The sequence below is a fragment of the Thermobia domestica genome, chromosome 1, assembly GCF_964235325.1.
Source record: "Thermobia domestica chromosome 1, izTheDome1.hap1.1, whole genome shotgun sequence".
NCBI classification, from domain to species: domain Eukaryota; kingdom Metazoa; phylum Arthropoda; class Insecta; order Zygentoma; family Lepismatidae; genus Thermobia; species Thermobia domestica.
Window position 1 is genome coordinate 98,890,546 of NC_137454.1, and position 24,563 is coordinate 98,915,108.

Here is a 24,563-nt window from a genome sequence, read left to right on the forward strand (position 1 = left end):
CATCTTTGGTCTTCTCTTGTTTTTTACTCGATAATAATGTAGAATTATTACTATTTAACTAAATAATTTATGTGACTCTAGGAACAAACAAAAAATACAAGTTGGCAACACTATAGAAGTGTATAAATGTTTTCTTCTTGCAATCCAGCGTTCATTCGCTCAGACTGCGGCAGTTCGGGCGAAAAACGCCTGCGCTGAACGGCCCACTGACTGCAAATGTCTCCCAAAGCCTTTTGCTACACAATATCGATAATGAAGTGGCGTTCTCACACAACCACACACACACACAAACATACTCTCGCATACATTTATAACCAAACACATTCATGGATGGCGCTTGAAGAGAAGAAAGAGAGAGAGGAAAAGTAGTTTGCGCTTTTGGTGTTGATGGTGAATGATATTTTGGGTTTTACTCGGTATTACATGAGAAGCACATAGTGTTGGCAGACTTTGGCTGTATATCAATCAATAACGTTTGGTCTGTGTTCTTTTTTTAACATGCAGATTTCCTATTTAGACATTTAAACTGTTATGGTGTGAGGAAGAATCCATGATTCATTGTATGGCTTATGGATGAATTTTGACTGTCAGCATTTGGTTAAAGATATTGATGTGTGTCACGCTAGTCTACGTACGTATACAGAAAGCTGCGACAATAAAAGTTTGGTTCGATTAAAAAAAAAAATTACTGATACCAAATTATTTGGTCCGTGTAGACTCAACCCATGCTGTTGGGTCTATCAAATCAACGCAGTTCCACTACTTCAAGCTAGTTCAGAGCAAGTTACAGTAAAATCTATACTCTATTAAGTCACTAACTTTTTACTTTGGCTGTACATTTGAAGGTTATACAAATATCCATGTGTGTGCTACTAAGATATAAATTTGGCTCTTTGTTTGATTTTAATTACTTTATATGTTAGTTATTTGTGTGTAAGTTGGAAATTTTCTGCAGAACGAGGAATAGCTAATTAAATTTAAAAAAAAAAAAATAATAAACTAGATTTGGTTATATGTATCTGTTTTGTGTCTTAATAAAATGAAAACATTGGCGGAAAAAGAGCAATAGATCAATTACATAGCTAGAGGCCTTTCTTATCTTTCCTTTTCGGCAGACAGGAACATATGTTCTCAGGGACCTGACAGAAGGAATAGTTTGAAGGTAAAATATGGAGAAGGAGAGAAAGACTGCAATTTTTAGTCAATACTGTGAGATTACATTTGTTGGATGTCGAGACGAGAAGAATGTTTTAAATTCAAGAAGAGGCGAGTAGGGATGCGCACGAGACGAGTCGAGACAGGATTTTCCTGACAAAATTCGAGTCGAGACACGGCTCTTGCAATAGAGAAATATACATTTTTCGAGTCGAGACATCACTTTTACAGCACATTTTCGAGACGAGACAGCCACAAATCTTGTCTCGTGCGCATCCCTAGAGGCAAGAAACAAGATAGACCCTAACTCCCATTTCGTTTTTGAGACGAAACGAAAAGTTTAACGAGTCTCGTGGCGTATTTAAGGGGAGCTTCTGAGTTTAAGCCCACTCCAGAAATCTTATTTACTATAAATGAAATATCTTGCAGAATTTTTACATTTCCAGGAATAAAGTTAACAAAGTCCCCGTCCCCCCCGAAACAAAATCGTAAATACGCCACTGCTCGTGGGCAAAAATTACTTCAGCCAAATCTTAGGTCTCAAACAGTGTTTTAGTGTTACATGATTCGCATTACAAAATAATAATAATAATAATATAGATAAAGTGATCGTACGAACACAATGAAAAAACATTTATCAACATTTAAAGATATGCAAGTCAATTCAAAATACACTCTAACAATAAATATAGTTTAAATGTTATATCACATCCTTCGTGGACTTCTATTGATAAAGGAAGATTCTGACTATTTCTATAAAATTAAGGGGAAAAAATCAGGGCTCAAAATCTGTATAGGCCTATAAATTTACTAAACCCGACGAGACGAGCAAATCTTTGCCAGACGAGATGATATATAATTTTTCGAGATGTGACGAGTCTTCTGCAAAATTTACGAAACTAGGCAAGATAACCTTGTTTTTCTTGCCTCCTGGGCAAGATTATCTTTACGTTAAATTGAAAGCAGATAACTGAAATGAAAGAATATATCATATTAAGAGTCAGGATTACAGAAACTGGCTTAATAATAATGTAACTAACACACGTCTGATATACATCATTCTGACATCTACGAGTTATGGAACTAAAATCCTTAGCCGAGATCTTTGGGAGGTAGATAACAATAATAAATTAATTGACTTGGCACACTGTATGAACATAGATCGAATGACAACTTTTTATTTCTTTCTTTTTTTCGGTGACGAACTTCTCAGCCATAAAGTTAGTTCATCTGTTGGAAAAAATAAGTGTTCACTTTCGAATACTACTGCACTATCGCTTATGTACTTGATACAATGATTTCGTTTACAAAAGGAAGAGAAAATTTCATACGTGTATCAACAAACATCCGTAATAACCTACAATATTGCAGCAACTCTATGAGAATTACTGTACGTCTATCTATTTTTATTTTTCAGTTCTCATTCTGCAACGTAAACAAAATACGAAGTATTATTGTTTTATTGAGCTATAGGGTCTACTTGCAAAAAACAATTCCAATTGTTACACAAAGGTTTCTTTGAATATCAACATAGAAAATCAACAAAACTATATAAGTTGATTCAACTTATATATATATATATATCGTTTCTTACCGTAATTTCAGAGTAGAATGACCTATAAAAATAAAAAGTGGTTACCAGGTATTGGTTAACGGACCATGTCCAGAAGAACACTGTTGTCAAAACATGAAAATGCAAATTTCCTTTCTGAATTCGGGAAACAACTTTAAATTACCCTTTCATCAAGATAAGACATTAAGTTCTCAACGTTGCTCATTTATTGGGGCAAAGGTAGAAGTTTGTTGATTTTCCCAAAATTTAATGAATTTCAAGGAGTATATCATAATGTATGCTTCACTACTTTTCTTAAATTTTACTGAATAACCAAAACGCAATCAAGAGTACCAAAAATGTAGAAAGTGAGCCAGACAGTATCTACAAAATGTTATTAAATAAACTAATAACCAGGAAAAGTGACGAGAACAGTGGGAGAACGCCGTACCCCCACTTCCAAATATATCTATGGCGTCCCTCTACTTCCTAAACATTACAATGGGCAAAGACAGGCACGGAGGACGGTTTGACGTCATACGTCCATCTAACTTTTTCAGATTCACTTTTACCCCTGCTAATAACGTTTCCAAACATTTTCTTAACATCATCATCATCAACATAGGTATTCTGCCATTATTGGCAAGTCACTTGTCGCATCTGAGAAGCTTCCATGCTCCACGGTCTTTCGCTATCCTCTTCCTCTTCACTTAGGATTTTTCTCTTTTGATATTCTCAATTGATTAGTCTCCTTCGCCCTCTCCCTCTCTTTCCTGCCATCATACCCTCCAGCATAGTCCCCTATATCTAATCCCTCATGATACAGTTCCTTCTTAGTCAATGTCCCAACCAGTTTCTCTTCTTCTTAATAATAATAATAATAATATCTAAAATTGTTCTTTTCCCGCCGCCATTTCTAACACCCTTTCATTCGTTTTCTGCTCGAGTCAGCTCATTCTCTCCACTCTTCACCACACCCACATTTCGAAAGTTTCCAACCGTTTTATTTTATCATTTTTGCGTAATGTCCATATTTCTGACCCATGAGTACAATACTCCACACGAAGAATTTTATGAGTTTTTTTTCTCAACTCTTTATTCAAGGTCCCACAAAATACGTTTCTCTCTCCTAAAGGTTGTTTTCGTCATTTTTACGTTTGCTTTTATTTCATGTTCGCACTTCATATCACCACTAATAATAAGTACAACCCAGGCATTGAAAACTAGTTACCTGTTGTATTTTCTCCCACCTACTTCTATATTTGAAAAAGATCGCTTTGTTCCAATCACCATGGCTACAGTCATATAGCCTAGAGGCTGAAAAAGACTTTAAAGTCCAAACTAACCAATTACAATGATACGTGGTACTAATGGATTTTTGACAAATTAAAGACGTTTTTTGATTGAATTTTTCTCGGGGGGGGGGGGATAGAATTATCTTTTGAAATCTGATCCTTCTGTATTAGATTATCCCGGTTCACTGAAGAGTATAACTGTTTTCATATTTTCTACGACAAGGGCTTGTGTACCCTATTAATGTTGAATTTCAAAGTTTTTTTTTTTTTTGGGGGGGGGGCTAATATTGGTCGTTCGTTAGTAAATTAGTTTTCATATTTTCTCCACAGATAAACTAATATGAACATATTTGTGAGGTCATTATTAGTAGCTCAAATTGACTTCTACAAAAAATATCAAACCTATAAAATGGCCAACTAGCGATAATATTAATAGATTCTAACGATCCAAAATAATAATAATAATATGGCTGCCAAATTACACTGGTTAATGAATTCAATAGATGGCCAATCCAGCACAATTTACTATTTAGGGAATATTAATCTCATCCAGTATTGCCAAATATTTAAACTAAACACGAAACTATATTTATTTTAAAAGAGTTTCTATGTTTGAATTAACATTTCTAATATTTGTTCTTTAGATGGTATTTCTTCTATATAGTCTACAGTTCCTATAAAAATGATCTTGCATAGTTGACATATTAATTTTCTAGTAACAATTAATGTTCATAGAAACTATATTCTAAATTATTTATAAGTTCGCCTGAGTCTTGTTTGTCGGTTTCTGATAACATTAATAACAATAAATGCGATTCTAATCAAACTTGTTCTTAAAGTGAAAATTTTAACAGAGTGCTTGGAGGCTGAAATCTGTGCAGAAATGTGGGGTAAGAAGGTATAAAATCAATACTACTTTCAAAGTTTGCATACACACTTTACACATAATCTAATAAAATAATTTCACACGATAACGTTTCTAAAAATAATGACTTTTTGATGTAATAGTATATATTTAAAAAAAATCAATCATCTCCATTGTTTGAAGTAGAAATCGGTCAAGAATAAAAAACATAAATTTACTTCATCTTTTAAAAAAGATCCTGTATATTTCAAGGTAAACTTAAAAAAAAAAAACACTCAGATCTTCATGAAAACAACGCTGTTTTCTTTGAGATCTAGGAATGGCCCCTATTGCTTGTTGAATTTAGCCAAAATGTAGGGAATTATTCACCCGTCTTTACAGAAAAAAGTTTGGCAATAACGTTCCTAAAAATAAACTTTATGCTCAGAAAACTTAGTGTATTCTTTCTTGGCGACTTAGGGCTTATTTAGGGGTTGAAATCAATTAGAAGGCTGAAGACTGAATCTTAAAAATAAATAATAAAACTAGGTACATCTTTCCTAAAAGCTATCAGAATTAATCAAACATTGCGTATTTTTGTCTTTTTTTTTCTCTTGTAATGAATTGCTTGAATTTTAAAGCTCTGACATGCGTGAATAATTACCCAAGTTACAGGATTAATAATGATTCCTATTGGACGGGATTTAAATCGGTAAAGGGTACAGAAAAACAATTTTATAAAATATTTTCGCCCTCCTCTGCAGTGCACAGAACAATTAGATTAATTATATTGTTCATGTTCTATGTATGTATGTCTTTAAGGGTCTCCACTACGGCGAAATTAAACTACCGCTAATTTTAGAGTTTTTCTGTAATATCTTCAAAACAAAAAAAAAAAAAAAATCAAAATGCGGAAATGTAGTGAACTAGACAATACGATTTTTCATGTGATACCTTTACCACAATTCACCTATCTGCTTTTGGTATGCCGCTATTTACAGAACCCGCAAAAAATGCTAAATCTATCTACAGTTGCAAATCGAAAGCAGATAGGTGAGTTGTTATAACGGTGTCATATGCAAAATGGTATTGTCTAGTTCACTACGTTTCTGCTTTTCGAATATTTTTATTTGTTTTGAAGATATTACAGAAAAACTCTAAAATTAGCGGCAGTTTAATTTCGCTGTAGTGAAGATCCTTAAAGTAGAAACTTATGTCTACAACGGAACAAAGCAGTGTATCATGATATTTTGTTAAGCAGAAAATACTGCTAAAAAATAATTATCCATTGCTGAACTTTATGCAAATAGCCAATACGTTAATGTTATTTCTATGTATAGTGAACCGCCATATGTAACAGAAATGACTCATACATGAGAGTAATTTTGCCGCGTGTCGTATTAAAAGGAGAAAAGAAGACCGCTTAGTTAATTGTTAGAATTTTATCTCTTGTACAAGGAAGAAATTATCAGAAGTAGCGGCGATCATATAGTGCTAATGATACAAGTACCAGTTTTTAAGTGGTCATCAAACGCTTCGAAAATGTATAAGACACAGATAACTATAGTGTTTCTTTCTTTTTTTTCAATAACAAAAAAGTAACAACTGTCTTTTTAGTTCATTACGAGTTGTAAATACCTTCGGACACTAACTATTGTACAATATCTTCTTGTCTTGGCAGAGATATAATGTATTTTGTTACATGTTAGGTCATCTCGATAGACTGGAGAACAAAAGCCTTGTACTGCAACGGAAAGACTAGGAACAAAAGCTTAACAGAACAATACAACAGAGTTTTAAAAAATGGTCACTAAAATAAAATGACTATGTAAGTGTGTGTGTCTCGCACTGTTAAGAAAAAAAATGAATATTGCCACACAGTACAGTACTCTATAAATTATGGTACGTTTTCCCTTTCGTTTCTCATTTGTTTTCTGGTCAACTATGCACTAAATAGTTTATAAACTTCATTTCTTTATTTTTTTCTAATTCGTTTGTCATTTTTTTTGTAATCATTTACAACAAACTTAAGAAAAGTTTGTTATAATCGTGTTCTTTTAAAGACCAGTTAAGTTTCCCTATTGTGCAAAACAATGTCCTTATTGATTGTTTCCGAAATTAAAATACCGCTAATTTTACAGTAATTGTGTGATATCTTCAAATAGATAAAAGATAATAATCAAAAAGTGGAACAAGAGCATCCTAGACAATATTATTTTGCATGAGGTACCGTTTATCACGAGTCACCTAGTAGCTTTCCGTTTGCCGCCATTTAGAAATGCGATAATAAATGTCGATTTTCTAAATGACTGGAAATCGAAAGCAGATAAATGAGTCGTGATAACGGTATCACATGTAAAAATAATATTGTCTAGCGAGATCTTGTTCCACATTTCGATTATCTTTTATCTACTTGAAGATATCACACAATTTCTGTAAAATTAGTTGTATTTAATTTCGCAATGATTAGGCCTCTTAAATAAAAAGCTAATTTTTACTAGAGTATAAACTCGACACATGTAACTTTTGTAATCTATCATCAATAATATATCGTATTTAAAACTGAAAAGGAAAAATAATTAAGAAATGCACAAAATATACTTTGAAAAATAAATGTTAACCAGCTCTGCTGTGGTTGGTAATGTCTCATAATGCCTATATACTTTTACTGAATCTGGATGCATTATTTAATTGGAAGATGTATCTGAGGATGAAGCAATGCTGACTGTGCTCTTGAAAATGTACTTTTGATGACCTTTAGAAGCTTTGATAAGTTCAGTAAATTTACCTGCCTTCAACTCTTTGACAAATTCCGTGCATGAGAGTTGATATCAAAGTGAATTATACGCTCTGCTTTAAAAATGTTCATCGACAAACGCTTCCTTTCGTTACTCCAAAATAATCTGAATAAAACAGAGAATAGGACTAGTAAAGAGGGGAAAATTACCGGACATTTAACGTAATAAGGTTTTTGAGGTCGTACCGGACACCGGACAAGGAGGTGAAACACCGAACTGTCCGGTAAAATACCTGACGATTGGCAACCCTAAGTACAAACTACATTCTGAACATTCAACTGTCTCCTCATTTACTTTCTTAGGCCTCTCAAATTAACGTTTAATAGCAGGTTACTTCCAAGTTTCTGTTTTTTCTAAACAGCATATTTTTCCTTCTTCGAAAATGTGACTAAGTCCAAACCCTCAGTTTTGATAGCCAATAATTCGGGAATCAAATGCCTGCACACTATAATTAATATAATTAATATTGCTTATGAGACGAGACGAGACGAGACTATAAGTTACATTTTCAAATTCGAGACGAGAGCCAAAACGAGTTATACATTTTTTTAAAAAATAATACGAGACGACACGAGAAATTTACACTAGTTCACCCAAGTTTTAGATCTCAAGCACTTATTTTAGTGCGACATGATTAATAGTAAACAATACATAAAAATATAAATTGGTAAAGTGATCGTATTAACAGAATGAAGAGCACTTATTAATAACGTTTAAAGATACACAAATCATTACTCCAATATACTACAGTAATAAATATGTAGAAATATGGTTTAAATGTTGTTATAGCATTGAGAAAGAATTCTGATCAGTTCTAGATGAAAATCACAAAAAAGATATAAAATCTGTACATAAATTTCAAAAACAAGGCAGGATGAAAAAAAAAATACGACAATCGAGGCGAGACCAGGAAGTATTCTTCGCTACTTGAGACGAGATGAGAGATCCTTATTTTCTGTCTCGTCTCGTGGGATACACTAATACTTCGTACGCATACTAAACTCGGCAAGTTCTACCAGCATACCAAGTTTCGTCAAAATTGCATAAGTTTTTATTGATCGCGTATAAATGAGGTTTCCTAATATCAAAAGTCGCCAAATCCGTTTTTAACCGAAATTGAGTTATATATTGCTTGTTATATCTTTGATCTAAAGGATTTCCATGGAAACAGAATTTTTGTTTTAAAGCTTAATATTTCATACTAAAAACTTATTCAAATATGGGACTTTGTACGCATGTATATGGAGCTTCACTGCACGTTTTGCGAGATTACTCGAAACTAAGCCAAATGGATGTGGCTGATTTTCATACTAGGCGCCTCATATATAGGCTAATATACTTCTAACTTTTTAAATTTAAAAAGCAAATAAAGGATGAAGTAGAAAATATTATTTGTTCAAGCGTAGAATAAATGTTAAAAGTACAATAATGTGAGATAAAAAAAAAAAGAATTTCTTCCCAAAATGTTTCTTCGAAAAAAAAAAATCGTCAGAAGAATTTTGAACAAACACTGTGTTACAATACATTAATTACGTGTTCTATTATATTTAAATGTTTGAAACCAATTTTGCGTCACAGAAACATTTCGTTGTAGATCTAATAATACAAAACAGGTATTCTGAGCAAAAATTTTCAACACCTAAGTGTTTACTGCAATACGTAAGTGTTAAAAAGAAACTGTTGAATACGCAAAAAACTGTTTTATTTTAATATATGCAAATTGAACGTTTGAATAAATTTTCTATGTTAGTAATAAATGCAAAATATTTTGAATCATTTTGGATATTATTTTTAGGTATCTCGTTTGAGCTGTATTGTTGCGTTCAGTATTGTCATCGGTTTTGCTCTATGACAATCATAGCTGAAACCGGAAATGGTACATTTTTTAAATCACTTCCTGTAGAAATCTACAGGAATCTTTCGAGGTGAAATTGGACTCGCAAGCTATACCTGGAAGGTAAAATATATAAATTTCGGTTTTGTTCTAAAAATTTTAAGCAGTAGAGAAAATATTTTTCATACAATGACAGCTCTCGAAGTAAGTTTCATCAGTAAGCTATTAAAATTTTATCACTTCAATCTAAAGACAGAACCTTCAGATGGTTGTATATATTAAAAAAAAAAAAAGTATAGACTATTAGACAACATTTCTTCCCCTAGTTTGTAGCTATGAATTTTAAACGATGTGACTGCTCTCTAGAGCCGCAACTTATCTTCAAGCATTCCATATTTCTGAAGCATACAAATCGCACTGTGTGTCTGTGTTGCAGTACCAGTCTGGCATTTTTCAAACTCATTGTGTGGTGCTTATTCATATTACATCGCAACACAGATATTATTCACTAAATAAAGGGCAAACATATTGGGTGATAATCTTTATATAAAATGGTGAATTTCAAAATAAATAGACCAATATTCTCATATATAGTGCCATGTACCTACTGTATATATACACATACAAAAGATATGCACATACTCTCTAAATAGGCCCTATATAAAGGAAATTTATACTTGTGAATATGCTAGAATTGGAGTCACGCAATCAAGTCATCAGCTTGTAGTAAAAGAAAGATGACATTTGGCCAGTATCAAATTTAGTAAGGGAAGAAGGGGGGTTGAGTTATGTTTTGAAGTAGGCGAGGAGACTAGACGGGTATCAATCTTCTTTTACGGAAGGCGCGCCATTTGACGGGGCAGCGAAGAGGCAGGGCTGGGGGGAAGCAATATAACATCACATTTCCAATTTAACCATTCAAACAATACGTACAAACACATACTGTAGGCATATTTTTCGTCATCTATATAGTTCGACAAACGGCTTGTATCGGACAGAGTCGCATTTTTTTTTCTGTTCTAACAATAGCCCTTCAGATGAAGCGACAAAAGGAATGGCCGTTCCGGAACCTTGATTTTGTTCAGTGAGCGTATGTACAATGTATCTATGTGCGTGTATGCGTTTATATTGAGTTTCCTACCCGCCTCTTGAATCAGTGTGCATTATGCTATTATAGTTTAGTAGATTTCTCAATGTTGCAAGCTAACAAAAAAATAGCCACATTTAAAAAAAAAATTCTCAAATGAATAATATTTAAAAGTTGAGAGTTTAATTTACCTTGCTCTAAAATAAAAAAAAAACATAGTCATACCAGCATTATCTTTCTCTTGATCCCATTGGAGCTTATGGCTGACCAGACAGCTTTCAGTTATTGGACTGATATACATTGTCAGTCAATTGACTCTTATCAGTGTTATTTATGAATTTCTAATTTTTAATCCTAATTCAAGTAACTTCCGGCAGCGTTATTTTTCAAAATTTTGCGCGGGAAAAGAGGAAGAAACCCAAGTTGATTTCACGTTTTCACTGGTATGTTAGGTATATTGCTCTGTTCCTTAAAATGTACGTAAATCTCGAACTCAGAACGAAGGATAATAATTATCAATAATCATTATTATTTTCTAAACCATTATTAATGTTATTCTTACAGTTCACGTAACCTGACAAAGAAATTGGAAGTTAGGTGGGAGGAAGAGCAACTAGTTTCCGAGTGCTATTGACAGCTCTTTTAACAGCTAATTACAGATTAAGGTTGCAACTGTTTTGAACATATCCCAGAGTATGGAATCATCTTCTAAATCCATAAAAATATGAATCCATTATTTTATTAACTGTTTCCATAGCACAAGACAAAGTTACATTTAATATTCCATCCTTAATATTTATGGGGGGTCACTGGTAGAATGCTCACCTCTGGTGTGACGGGTTCCTGGTTCGATCCCAAATTATGTAAGTTTCTAGTGGACAACATTGTGTCCGTGTATTTTCACAGAATTCTCCCTTTCATTCCATCTCTTCTTACATAATCATCCACTTCCATTAAGTATTATATCCTTTAACCTACGTGTGACTTTAAATTAAAATTCTCAGTTATTAAAAAAGGAATTTTAATAGGATTTTTATGTATATTATCGTCACATACTAGTTACATTGATAATATTACTGTTCGATAGGTAGCAACACTGAGATATTCAGGTCAGCTTGCTCCTGCTAACAAGAACACTGACATGTGTGTATGTTGTATATTATATGTGTGAGAGTCTGCGGATATAGATTTATTTTTTGCAGAAAAAAAAAGTTGCCAACACCTGCTAAAATGTTCCTTTTCCATACATTCGCACATGTCGCATTGAATAATGCATCGTATGTTACACATCGCAATGAATCCCACAATGGTCCAGTATATAAATAATGTTAAAGCAACACTTTCAATTTTCAACATATGTAATTTGTTACCATTAATGAATTTGTTGATTGCTATACTAAAGATGTTCTGTATTTGAACGATACTCATAGGTTATGGATTTACTTATAATCTGGAAAATTTAATTAAATTAAGTAATGGAGTTCCGACGTACAATTTGTTTAAAAAGACCTTGGCATTTACCTCTCTTTGAAAAACTCTGCATTTTAACATACAATTCGAATCAAATCAAACACATGTTGATTTTCTTAAGCCATTGAGATCTTTATTTAAAGCCAGAAAAGACCTGCATTCTAATCTACATTGGAATTAAATCAAACACATGTTGATTTTCTTAAGTCCATTGAGATCTTGATTTAGAGCCAGAAAAGCCCTACATTCTAACCTACAATTAGAATTAAATTAAGCATAAGTTGATTTTCTTAAGCTCATTGAGATCGTTATTTAGAGCCAAAAAAAGCTCTGCATTCTAACCTACAATTGGAATTAAATCAAACACATGTTGATTTTCTTAAGCCCATTGAGACCTTGATTTAGAGCCAAAAAAGTACTGCATTTTAATCTACATTGGAATTAAATCAAACACATGTTGATGTTCTTAAGCTAATTGAGAATTTTATTTAGAGCCAAAGCAGAATTAAAATTTCCTATTTTGGTTGCCAGAGTATGACCTTTTAAAATAGGTAGTTAGCCAAGATTTTCTGAACAAGGCTGTACATTCTGTGAAATGTTTGCCTTGGATGCAAAACCAGTTAGTGGTTTTAATCTGATTTTAAGCAAAAGATCCCCGTCTCATACAGTTCTGGGGCTACGAGGGGTCAGTAAACTCCAAGCAAATCAACCAATTATAATGGCAATTTTAATAGGAAGTATTAGCTGTGAGAATGAAATTAAGGAAGTAGCCCAGAATTTATATAGATATCTGAAGGGTTACGGATACACTTTCCGAGACGAGATATAATTTTCGTAACGAGACAGAACTCTTTCAATAGAAACAGATACACTTTCCGAGACGAGGCAGAATTTTCGTGACGAAATTCGAAACGAAATAAATTCTTCTAATATAAAGTGATATACCCTCCAAGACGAGATAGATTCTCCCAATAGAAACATATATATATATACTTTCCAAGACAAGATAGAATTTTCGTAACGAAATTCGAGACGAGACAGGTCTCTTCCAATAGAAACAAATACATTTTTTCAAAATGAGACAGAATGACTCATAGGTATCTCTTCCAACATAAACAGTTACACTTTCCGAGACAAGACCATCTCATCTCTTGTCTCGTGCGCATCTGATCCCACTCGTAGGTAAGGAAACATTTTATATATATAGCCATAAAGTGAATTATATTTATGAAACCGATTCTATGTCATAATTTTCGTTCCAGTATACAAAAATCCATATTACTAATTTAAACTATTTTGTTGTTTTTAGATGTATTAAGGCTGCAGACTACTAAATATTTTTGAAAAACTAATATTTTTTCTTTTGCCCGTTTTTCGTAAGTGGAAAAAGGTAATAAAATGTAACTTATCACAATAATAGATAATGTTATTCTACACTCGAAAATACGAATCAGAAGAAATTTCAGTGTTGCCATCCATAGAAATTACAGTGTGACCAGAATTTGAATTACTCAAAAATCTAGGTAAAGGCAGCGATTAGAAAAAGGAACTCAACGGTAATTGATGATTTATCATGCTGTCTATGTTCCTTGTTTACTACTTTTTAAAGAATATTTTTATTTATTTTAAAAACCTTATATAAATTATTACAAAATAAATAATTACAAAATAAATACAAACATTATTTAAAAAGTAGTAAACAAGGAACATAGACAGCATGATAAGTCATCAATTACCGTTGAGTTCATTTTTCTAATCGCTGTCTTTACCTAGATTTCTGAGTAATTCAAATTCTGGTCATACTGTAATTTCTATGAATGGCAACACTGAAAATTCGTCCGATTCATATTTTCAGGTGTAGAATAACATTATCTATTATTGTGGTAAGTTACATTTTATTACCTCTTTCTACTTACGAAAAACGGGCAAAAGACAAAAATAATAGTTTTTCAAAAATATTTAGTGGTCTACCCCCTTAATGGTGATAATTATGATTTAAGTAGAGTGTTCTTTACTTTGAGCAAATTTAATTTTAAGATACGAGGGAGGATCGGAAACTAAGGTTACAAGGCCGATGTTTCTGTTGTTTCGTCTGTTATAGAGGAATGATTATAAGTTTATATATTATAATGAAGATTATTATAATGGAATGATTATAATGAAGATTATAAGTCTCTATAAAGTAGTGCATCTTTGTTGTTCTAAGCATTGCTGCAACCGCTGAATGTGTCGATTGGTACACTGCTTCAGAATTGGTCTCAACTCCTTATTAAAATACTTCAAAATACTTCCTGATTTTTAAATACTAAAATTTCGCGACAGACTCTATAGGACACGTGACACACCGGCTGAGAACCACTGGCCTAGTAGAAATGGGAAATAGCAATATCAAGAAAAATAAAAAATAGAGTATTCGAAACATTTTTTTTTTGTATTTACGTATGATAATTCTCCCAAACAAAGTAATGCAATTATTACATATGAAAGATATTTAAATGGACAAAAATAGCAATATATGTATTTATATTTATGGTAACCAATTAAGCACGTATCTAATTTTGTAATTAGCCATAGAATTGGTTGTTTATTAGCGAAAAAGTACATATAACTGAAGAAGGAAAAAAAGGGCACATTATATATATATATATATCAGAATGGTCAGCCTTATAGCAAAATACGTTACGTTTCATTCTATATAGCTATGTCAGTAAAAACTTATCAGCACTACGAGAAAAAAAAATCTTCCTTTCCTTGTTTTAATTAATTTTCCAAGGTGTACGACAAATCTCAACACAAAATGAAGTTTAAAAGAAAAAGAAATGAAAAGAAAGAGAGAAAAATGAACAAAAAACACACAATAATAAACCTTTTACTCGGAAGAACGATTGAAATTAAAGATTAAGAAAAAAGGCAAACAAAAAAGAAAAGAAAGAAAGAAAAACGAAATTAAAATACAGAAAAGCAAATAAGTTCATATTTGCTATTTCAAGCGAAAATAATTTAGTTTCTAACAAAAAAAAGAAAAGTTTGAGAAACCATTCATATGGCTGCTAATATTTTCTTATACACAAAATTAACTTTTACGATTCTTCTGAAATGAATAAAGAACACAAACTGCTTAATAGCTTTAACAAATAAAAACGATTTTCTACCTTCTTTTTTTTTTTCATGTTTTCTTCAACCCAAGTTTATATGTTACAAGCATAGATGCCTGCTATATATACATATAAATGTACTCTATATAAATGAATTAAATTGAATTGCAGTATATCAGTATTGAAAGTTATTATTATTATAGACACTTATAGGGCATTCGCATATTTTAATCGGGAATTTTACAATTTATTCAATCTTATTTCTTCTTTTTTAAAAAAAAGTAAAGGAAAAGATAAAAAACAAAAGAAAGGAAAGAAGATTGAGAAACTCAATAAACCACGGATCACAAATTATAATACCATTCAGAAATGTAAATTTTATTACCAATTGATTCCATTCAAAAATTCTCTAAATTCTGCGTTTTAAAGATCTCACTCAGGCTTATCTTAAACTGTGCACAGGATATACTTACGATATTATAATACGTACGTATAAGTTGACTCATATGATTACCGCATATGAGCACATATGGACTAATGTAAGCATATGCACATGTATAAAAAGAGAGCTCCCTCGTGGTTAAGCGGCTAGCGTAAGCGCATTTGGCGCCGGAGAGACACGGGTTCGATTCCCGGTGGGAGCTCACGTGGTTCGGATTCCACGTTAAACTGTAGGCCCACGTCTCATGCTGCCTCGCTGCTGAAAGGGACGCTAAACTGAAAATCAAATCAAATCAAATGTATAAAAGAAAATAGACTAAAATAAGAAGGTACTTTTTGTCTTGGTTCGTTTTCGAAACTAGGTATAGGTTAAATCTATATCAAAATATTGACCAAATCGTAAACTTTCTCTTAATAACACACGGTGGTAGTGTTTGTTTCAGTTTAATCAATTTATCATTGTCTTTATCCAAATAGTGACGCACATAAACTTAATAATGATGCAAATAATCCTAACAGTGACGTACATAATCCTAGCAGTGACAACACAAAATCCTTACAGTGATGTACATAACCTTAATAGTAGCTTATATAATCATAACAGTGATGCATATAATCCTAACAGTGACGCAGATAATCATAGCAATGACGCACATAATCCTAATAACGGCAACACATAATCCTAATAGTGACGCACATAATTGTAACAGTGGCGCACATGATCCTAACAACGACACGCATAATCATAATAGTGACGCACATAATTCTAACAGTTACGCACATAATCCTAAGAGTGACACGATCGTGATAGTGATGCACATAACCCTAAGAGCTAGACACATAATCTTATCAGTGATGCACATAATCATAGCAGTGACGTATAATCCTAGCAATGACGCACATAATCCTAAAAGTGACGCAAATAGTCCTAATAATGACACAGTTCTGATAGTGATGCACCTAATACTAACAGTGACATATAGCTAATCCTAGCAGTGATGCACATAATCCTAACAGTGATATAAATAATCCTAACAGTGACACATAGTTCTAATAGTGATGCATATAATCCTAACAGTGAGACATAATCCTAGCAGTGACGCACATAATCCTAAAAGTGACATATATTTCTAATAGTGATGCATATAATCCTAACAGTGAGACATAATCCTAGCGGTGACGCACATAATCCTAAATTGGCGCAAATAATCCTAACAGTGACATATAGTTAAAGTAGTGGTGCACGTAATCCTAACAGTGATGCACGTAATTCTAACAGTGATGTCCGTACTACTTGTACTACACACAACGAAAGCTTAAAGCAGTAATTTTAAAATATGTACTGATGTTTCATTATGTTTGTTGAACGGCTGATTCTTTGAACAGAAATTATGCTTGATTATACTCATACAATGCATTTTTTGCAGACTTTTCTCTGCAATTTCAATCCACTATTTATTCCACTTCAATTTATGAGCCCTTATATTCTGTTGCTCAACCAACAGGAAATAGCCTAACTACAGAACCTTAGTCTAAACCAGAGATAACCAATTCGAAAAATCAGCGATAATCACTTTTCAGCAAAGAAATTCGCCCAGAAAGCATCCAACAAATGAGATCTTATGGCTTTGACAACATTATATTTATTTGCTTATCTTGTACATTAGTGCAGTCGACTGGCTACGCACGTGGTTCTGGATTCGGTTCTCCATGAGAGCACATATTCAATGTTGGCCGTGAAGAAATCGAAGAGCTATTTCATTACGAAAAGAAACTCATTTCAATCTAAAAAGCTCAAATAAACAAAGATATAGAGATTGATGTGTTGATCACACAGTACCAAGGTAAAGGGTTATTTAGCTAGTTGCTACTTCGTGATCCGTAAAGCCAGAAATTTTTATTTATTTATTTTGTTTGTTTTTCAATTTAGAGGAAGTCCGCCACGACTGTAATATTGCAAATTATGGATACGTCAAAATATACTTTCGGCAAAGTGGATACTTTCAAATATCTAGGATTAACATTAACAAACCAAAACTGTATTCAGACCAAAAAAAACATATTCTTGAAGGAATAAAATGTCGACTTAAAGCAGGGAATTCGTGTTATTATTCGGTCCAAAATTTTTCATTTTCGAGAATTCTGTCGAAGAATTTGAAGCTTAAAACGTTAATTTATGTCTATTGTACTGTACGGTTGCGAAATATGGTTGCTTTCTTTAAGGGAAAAATAAAGACTAAAAGTATCTAAAAAAAAATCTAAAGCGAATATTCAGACCCAAGACAGACAGGAATGGGGAATGGCGGGAACTTCATAATGAGGAGGAGCTGCATAATTTACCAAACATTATTAGGGACATTGGCTCAGGTTGGCGGGTCATGTAGACAGAATGGAAGTAGAAACCCAATCGGAACAAGACCATTAAGCAAATCTAGGTTGCAGTCGCAGAAACAGGAATACAAAGTAGAAACTTTATCCAGTTGGTTAAGGGCAGAAATAAATGTAGAGGTTTTGTGAATGCGGCATTGAACCTCCTGGTTTCATAGGCCACAGAGTTAGTTTCTCAATTTCCTCGCGGAACACACTCATTTGTTTCAGGAATTACTTGGTGCTCCAAGAAGCACAATTTGGGGAGCAGTTGTCTAAAAGAGTGATTTACATCTCAACGCTCTATGGTGTCTAAATTATTGCGCATATTCTCAGTAAATCACACAGAAAGAGAATGAGAAGACTAAGTTAGTGTTACTAACTTAGTGTTAAACTGAAGAGAATGGTAATAGTCAGCAAGACGTAGTTGATGGTTTTCAAGACACACTACTCATGGTATCATGACCAATTGTACACTTTCTTTCTTACCTTCCTCACTAGTCTAGCTACTAGCTGGCACGCCTCTAGTGTACGGCGTGCCCGGGTGCGATTCCCGGTGGAAGTTCCCTGATATTTGAATGCATTACGGTTTGTTCGGATTCCACCTGAAGCTGTAGATTAACGTCTCATATAGCCTCGATGCTGGAAAAGCATCAACCAATCAAACACTTCATTACTTTGCTCAAACCGTTACTCTGATCGTATAAGCCCGCTCCAATTGCTAAATCGTGCGACACAGTCAATGGCGTATGGGCTAGACGAATGAAACGAAGGCTGTAACGCGAAGTTGCCGTGTGAGAAAGGGGTGGGGCTAAGAAGTGATTCACTTCTTTCATGTATCAGCTGGCGTGAACATGTACAGAGATGTAGCAACACCACAAGCCCTCTCACTTGAAGAGAAGTCGGAGCCGCCTTCAAACGCCTTAAACTCTATCTCTTAGCATAGTTGAGAATGACTGGTCTGACCAAGAGATTAGATTTTAACTACAGAGTTGAATTTTAAACATAAAATTAATGAATATCGTAAATGAAAAGCGTGCATCACTTACCTTCCTGTTTTCGTGATGATCATCTCTGTACCCAGATCGTGGAATTTATCCCAAAGCTCTTTGGTTTCTAAGTGACAGTCTACAGTAAGCAGTTCTTCACAATTGCACTTTGTTTTCATTTCCATTTTGGTGGCTTTGGTGTCCGCGAGCTCCTCTTTCTCCTCGGGGTCGGGTGACGTACTGGAGCTGACTTTGGGCTCTAACGACAAGTCCTCAGCACCAACATCAATGTCCTTATCACTATCCGAACACTCTTCGACGTCCACTTCTTCTTCTTCGCGACACGTTTCCATTTCGTCCTCAGTCGTCTCACGGTCGCTCTGACCCGCAGATTGCGATAATTTCTCTGCAATAAAACCAGCACCAATTTCATTATTCTTTTAAACTACTAGTAACACTGTCGCAATATACGAGGCATGTTTAAAAATGTATCGAACCTTTGGTTGGCAAAAATATATTTATTGATTTGGAAATCCAAAACACTAATCCCCTACAAAGTAGTCTCTCCAGCGCTCCCGCAATTGTTGGAAACTTTTTTGGAACGCAGTTTTTGGATTGCTGAGCAACTGTGTCGTCGCATTCCGCATGATGTCTTCTCTTGACTCAAATTGGGTCCCTTTTATTGACATTTTTCAGCTTGGAAAGTAATCAAAAGTCACACGGAGTGTCTTGACGGATATAGGGAGCCTGATGAAACTCAGGAATGTTGTGTTTGAGGGATGAAAGCCTAAATCCGCGGACACTCTCCTCATGCCTAAATTTCCGTTCAAAACTGAAAGTACCGATTCGATTGAATGGTTTCCGCTTGGGTATTGCCAAGCTTTTGGTAAAAAATTCGATGCAATATTGCTGCTTAATGTTTTTCTGTCATTTAAAAAAAAAAAAAAAAAAACTTAAATCCGACAAACGCTTATCGTCATGTCTCCACTCGTTGGCCGATGCCAGCGACTGTCCCTTTCTGCGGGCGGGAAAAAATCACGACTGCGCATGAGTGTCCTCTTTACATATACACTGAAGAAAGTCTCTGCAATGTTTAGGCGGGAAAGAGTAAGGTTCGATATTTTTTGAACATACCTCGTACATCACGCGAAGTAATTATTATTATTATTATTATTATTATTATTATTATTATTATTATTATTATTATTATTATTATTATAGCAAACCAAACTCCTTAAGCGAAATTTTACCAAGCCTAGGCTTAAATGTAGCATTTTACATCAAATTAAGTGTATTTTAAGATGTATACACATAATCATTGAGATGCGTTTATTATTCGTGTCTTTGAGTCTCAGAGATATAGTCGTGAGAAGTTAATCTAAAGAACTACTGTCATTTTTCTTTTCAAGGAGATATGATTTTTTCCCCCAATTTCTGAACCAATAGTGTTGGTTATGTTGGTATTACAGATTTATATTAAATTCAATGGATATGAATAGCTTTCTGGGCCATAAAGTATATCATCATGCAATGGCGGATCTAAAGAGTAAAAACTAGGGTTCTAGTCAGAACCCAGACTATTATAGGTATGTCATAAATGTACTATAAACTTTCAAAACTATATAAATAAGAGCTAAAATTATTTTTGTCATTCAAAAAAACTGAGGGCCTATGCTCCCTCCGGCCTCGAGCTAGGTCCGCCAGTCATAGTGTACCAGAAGATGCGAATAAAATTGGTCAGCCATTAGTTTTTCTGCCATATTGACTCTGTAAATTACCCGAACATTGCTACAAATAAGGGCTGAGCAGAAACGAGAGTAGGAGTAGCTACTATAGTAGCAGGTATAAAACAAACTTGCACATTTTCAGATATAAAAGTTAAAATAATTAAACAAGAAATGAACATTATTTTACAAATACTAACCAACCACGAAAAAAAAGAATGGTTTAATTTCAGTTCATCTAATTTAATAATTATACAATTGCTAGAAAAATTGCTAAGTTTCTCTGTCATATTGTATCTGTTTATAAATTATCTGAACACTGCTACAATTAGACCAACAAGAACTCTTTTCTAGTCAAGACTGTTTAATTTGTCATTAAGTCAAATAATGGTCAACTCTTCACATTAGCCACTTACTTAAATTGACCATAAAAATTGAAACCATGCAGATAGAGTCATCTATTTCTATTATCATTTTACAAATTTACGTAAAACAATAATAAAAAATGATCCACAGTTTCATTGTCTTATTCGAAAGTAATAGAAAATAACGATCTTAGGTCTTGTTCTAGTCACGTATTTGCTTGTAACAATGATAGAGAAGTATCTGGAAGGCATCGTTCATTCAGTGATCCAAGGAAATTTCATTTTGTAATACCTTTTGTTACAAGACAGAGAATAACAATGAATATTGGAAGAACAAAAACCAGAACAGAGGTGTGTTTATTAAGTGATTCGCAATGGAATGAATATAATAGGAAAGGTAGATAAATTTAACCGACACGGTGAACAAAGTATACGGAGATCCTTTAAAAAAAAAATAAAATCAAAACAGATGCTCACTCAGAATAATTAAGATGTTTGACTTGTACGAAGTCCATTAATCATACAAAGCGAAACTTTTTTTTTTAAGTGACCATACACAAACTTGTGAAATTGATTACTCAAATACAGGAAGAAAAAAATTAGTGCCTCTGTAATGTTTGATGAAAGTGAATCAGGAGAAGGGGGCCACGGTAGCTCACTAGTAGAGCGCTTAGTTCTGGTGTGTGGGATTCTTGGTTCGATCCCCGGTCAAGAAAGTTTTTGGTGGATAACATCGTGTCCGTCCGTGAGTTTTCTCAAGATACTTCAATTTCCTTCACATTCTCATTCCACTAATTCTACCGCCATCATTCACTTGCCTTAATCATCCATGTCCCATAGCCTAAAGGAGCATAATCGTGCGATGTTAGACTGAAAAATTTTCATTATAGTGTATCAAAATATATAGTGTATTCTGATTGCAAAGCAGAGTGTCAGGAAAGGGGTAGGATAATTTTTACCAGGCGAAACAAATGGAAAGCTTTATTGGTTTCATCTGTGCTAATGATCACGCGAGTGCATTGAAAATTACAAATAAAATGCTTCAAGTACAGTCCGAATTAAATGATTTTGAAAAAGAAGAAGAAGAAGAACCGGTCGCTCAAACGGAATGAAACTGAAAGGGAAGAAGGACAACCGACAGCCCGAATTGAATAAAATGGTAAAGGGAGAAGAAGAACCAATCGTCCGAATTGAACGAAACTGGAAAGGAGGAAGAACCGATCAGACGAACTGAATGGAACTGAAAAGGAAGAAGAAGAACTGGGCGTCCGAATTAACTGAAACTAAAAATGAAAAGGAAGAACCGCCCGTCCGAAATGAATGGAACTGAAAAGAAAGAAAAATTGTCCGTCCGAATTGAATAAAACTGTGTATTGAGGATTCACACAATCTCCATAGAAATCTATGAGACAGTCTGCTCTTAAAACTAGTGTCAGTAGAGAGAATATCCGTCGCATTTTGCGGCGTGGTGTAAAGTAGTGGCCACATTATAAGATGGTTGCATGCCTTGAATGAGGACAATCCATGGAGGCATGTAGAATTTTGTGAATTGTACTTACACATGCGTGAAAAAGACGATGAAGTCACTTTTACTATTGGCTTACGAACAACCCACAAAACCTCATGGATATGAGGGAAGAATTTGAAAATGTGCCTGTGTTGTTATTCTACTAGCATCAATTACGTCTGTATGCTTCTTTGTTGTATGGGTTTGTCAACAACACCTTGATGCTGACGGTCGTCATTTTTGAACATTTATGAGCCAAACACTGATACGTTAATTTGAGACACCCTATGTATACATTAAATTTTAGCTGCCTTGGCCGATGACCCTGGGGCAACTAGAGGGAATCAGGGGGATCTGGCTACTTCCAGAACATTGCTGGTCCTCCTAGAATACACAGGTTAAGTTCTTTCCTTTCTCAGAAGTAAAGAGCATGACCCTTTTGCAACATATCCTAGTACGCCAATGCTGATGGGTACAAGTGAGGATCCTGCTAATTATTGATGCAGTGTGCAAGGGCGCCCATGTTGTGGTTTCCAAAGGGGGGCAAGTGTAAGCGACGTTTCAAAAATAGTTTCAAATTTTGCTGTAACTAATGTAAAAATTATATTGGATTTTCGATATTCTGAAGTACAATTTCCTCTAGGGGGGCTAGCGCCCTACCTTGCCCCCCCTAATGGGTGCCCTTGGCAGTGTGCAATGTATAGTTGAATTATACGGGGTGAATGACATTCTTCCAGATAACATGAACAGGGTTACGTAGCAATAACGTGTGGACATAGGAATAACACGGACAGAACGTCAAGAGAACAAGGGTTTCAAGAGATAAGAGCTGTAACATAGTATACTAAAAGTCAAACTATGTTCATTTTATGAAAGCACAAGAAGTCAAACACTCACTTTGAGAATTTTCGACTTCTGTTTCAAAAAGAATTAATTTCACCGGTGAACACTACTTCTTTGAACTAATGCCTACCCTTCAAATATTTACAGATGTATGACTGCCACACTTCTTCCTGTAGTGTTAGAAAATCTAAAATAAATCGAAATATATGTATGTGGTGTCCCTTTCCTATATTCAATAGTTTAGCCAAAAGACATAAATGCTTAACAATGCATTCACATTCTTTCCTTGTAACTTTGTAATAAGTTCAAAACTTGAAATATTTTGACATACAACTTGAAGCGTTATCTGTCGGCAAAAGTTATAACTAATAAATCCACATAAAAACGTTCGTAAATTCTAAGGAATTTAAAGTGATACTTGTGTTCGGAAACTTCAAATAATATATCCAAAGAATTACTGTATATAAATTATTAACATGTAAATCCTAATTCGTTTCTAAATCAACTCAATGCTTGAATTTTAAACAGCTGTAGTGGTGCTGGTGCTGTATCACTCAGAGGAGCGTCATTTCAGATTTTGCTTGGGGAGGGGGTGCAAGATCCCTTGATATAAGTAAAATTTCGCGTTTTTCACTGATTTAGTACTATTTTATTGATAAAATCTATATACATCTCAAACTCAGGGGGCAATTGCCCCTCCCTGTCCTCCCTAAATGACACCCCTGATCAGGTCCGTAGCCAGCCCAAAAATGTAGGGGGACCCGGTTGAAGTTAGGGGAGGCCCGATCCAACTATATTATAGTTCATCACCATATTATAGTTCATTTGCAAGCCTACCGTGAAAATTTTAGGGAGGCAGCAAAAATTTAGGTGGGTGGCCCTCCTAGACCCTTCTGGATACGGGCCTGCCCCTGATCACAGAGCGGGGATTTCTCCATGGATAGATAGAATAGCTTGTTCCCTGCCTTGTGTGCCTCACGAAGTAAGTAAATTATTATAAAACCTGCATTTTCTAGAGGGGAGAAGCCCATTTGCCGCTTTACTGCAAGCAAGTTTCATGTCAACTGCTCTGCTGCTGTTGTGGGTGAGAGAGGTGTTATTCTCCGAATAAAACCGAGCAAAAACGAACATAGCGACGAAGCAGAGGAAGCTGAACGTTTGGCCTGTTGCATTTAGTACATCATATGGTTCAGTTTC

General features: G+C 34.3%; 1 protein-coding gene across 1 annotated transcript in view; it reads right to left on the reverse strand.

Moving 5' to 3' along the window:
• LOC145687619 (T-box transcription factor TBX10-like) overlaps nucleotides 1–24,563 on the reverse strand; it is a 251,724-nt gene that overhangs the window by 168,380 nt on the left and 58,781 nt on the right. Inside the window, exon 2 of the mRNA XM_081761087.1 lies at nucleotides 18,988–19,333. Within this exon, the coding sequence (XP_081617213.1) occupies nucleotides 18,988–19,333 (346 nt within the window). The remainder of the gene's footprint in view (nucleotides 1–18,987; nucleotides 19,334–24,563) is intronic.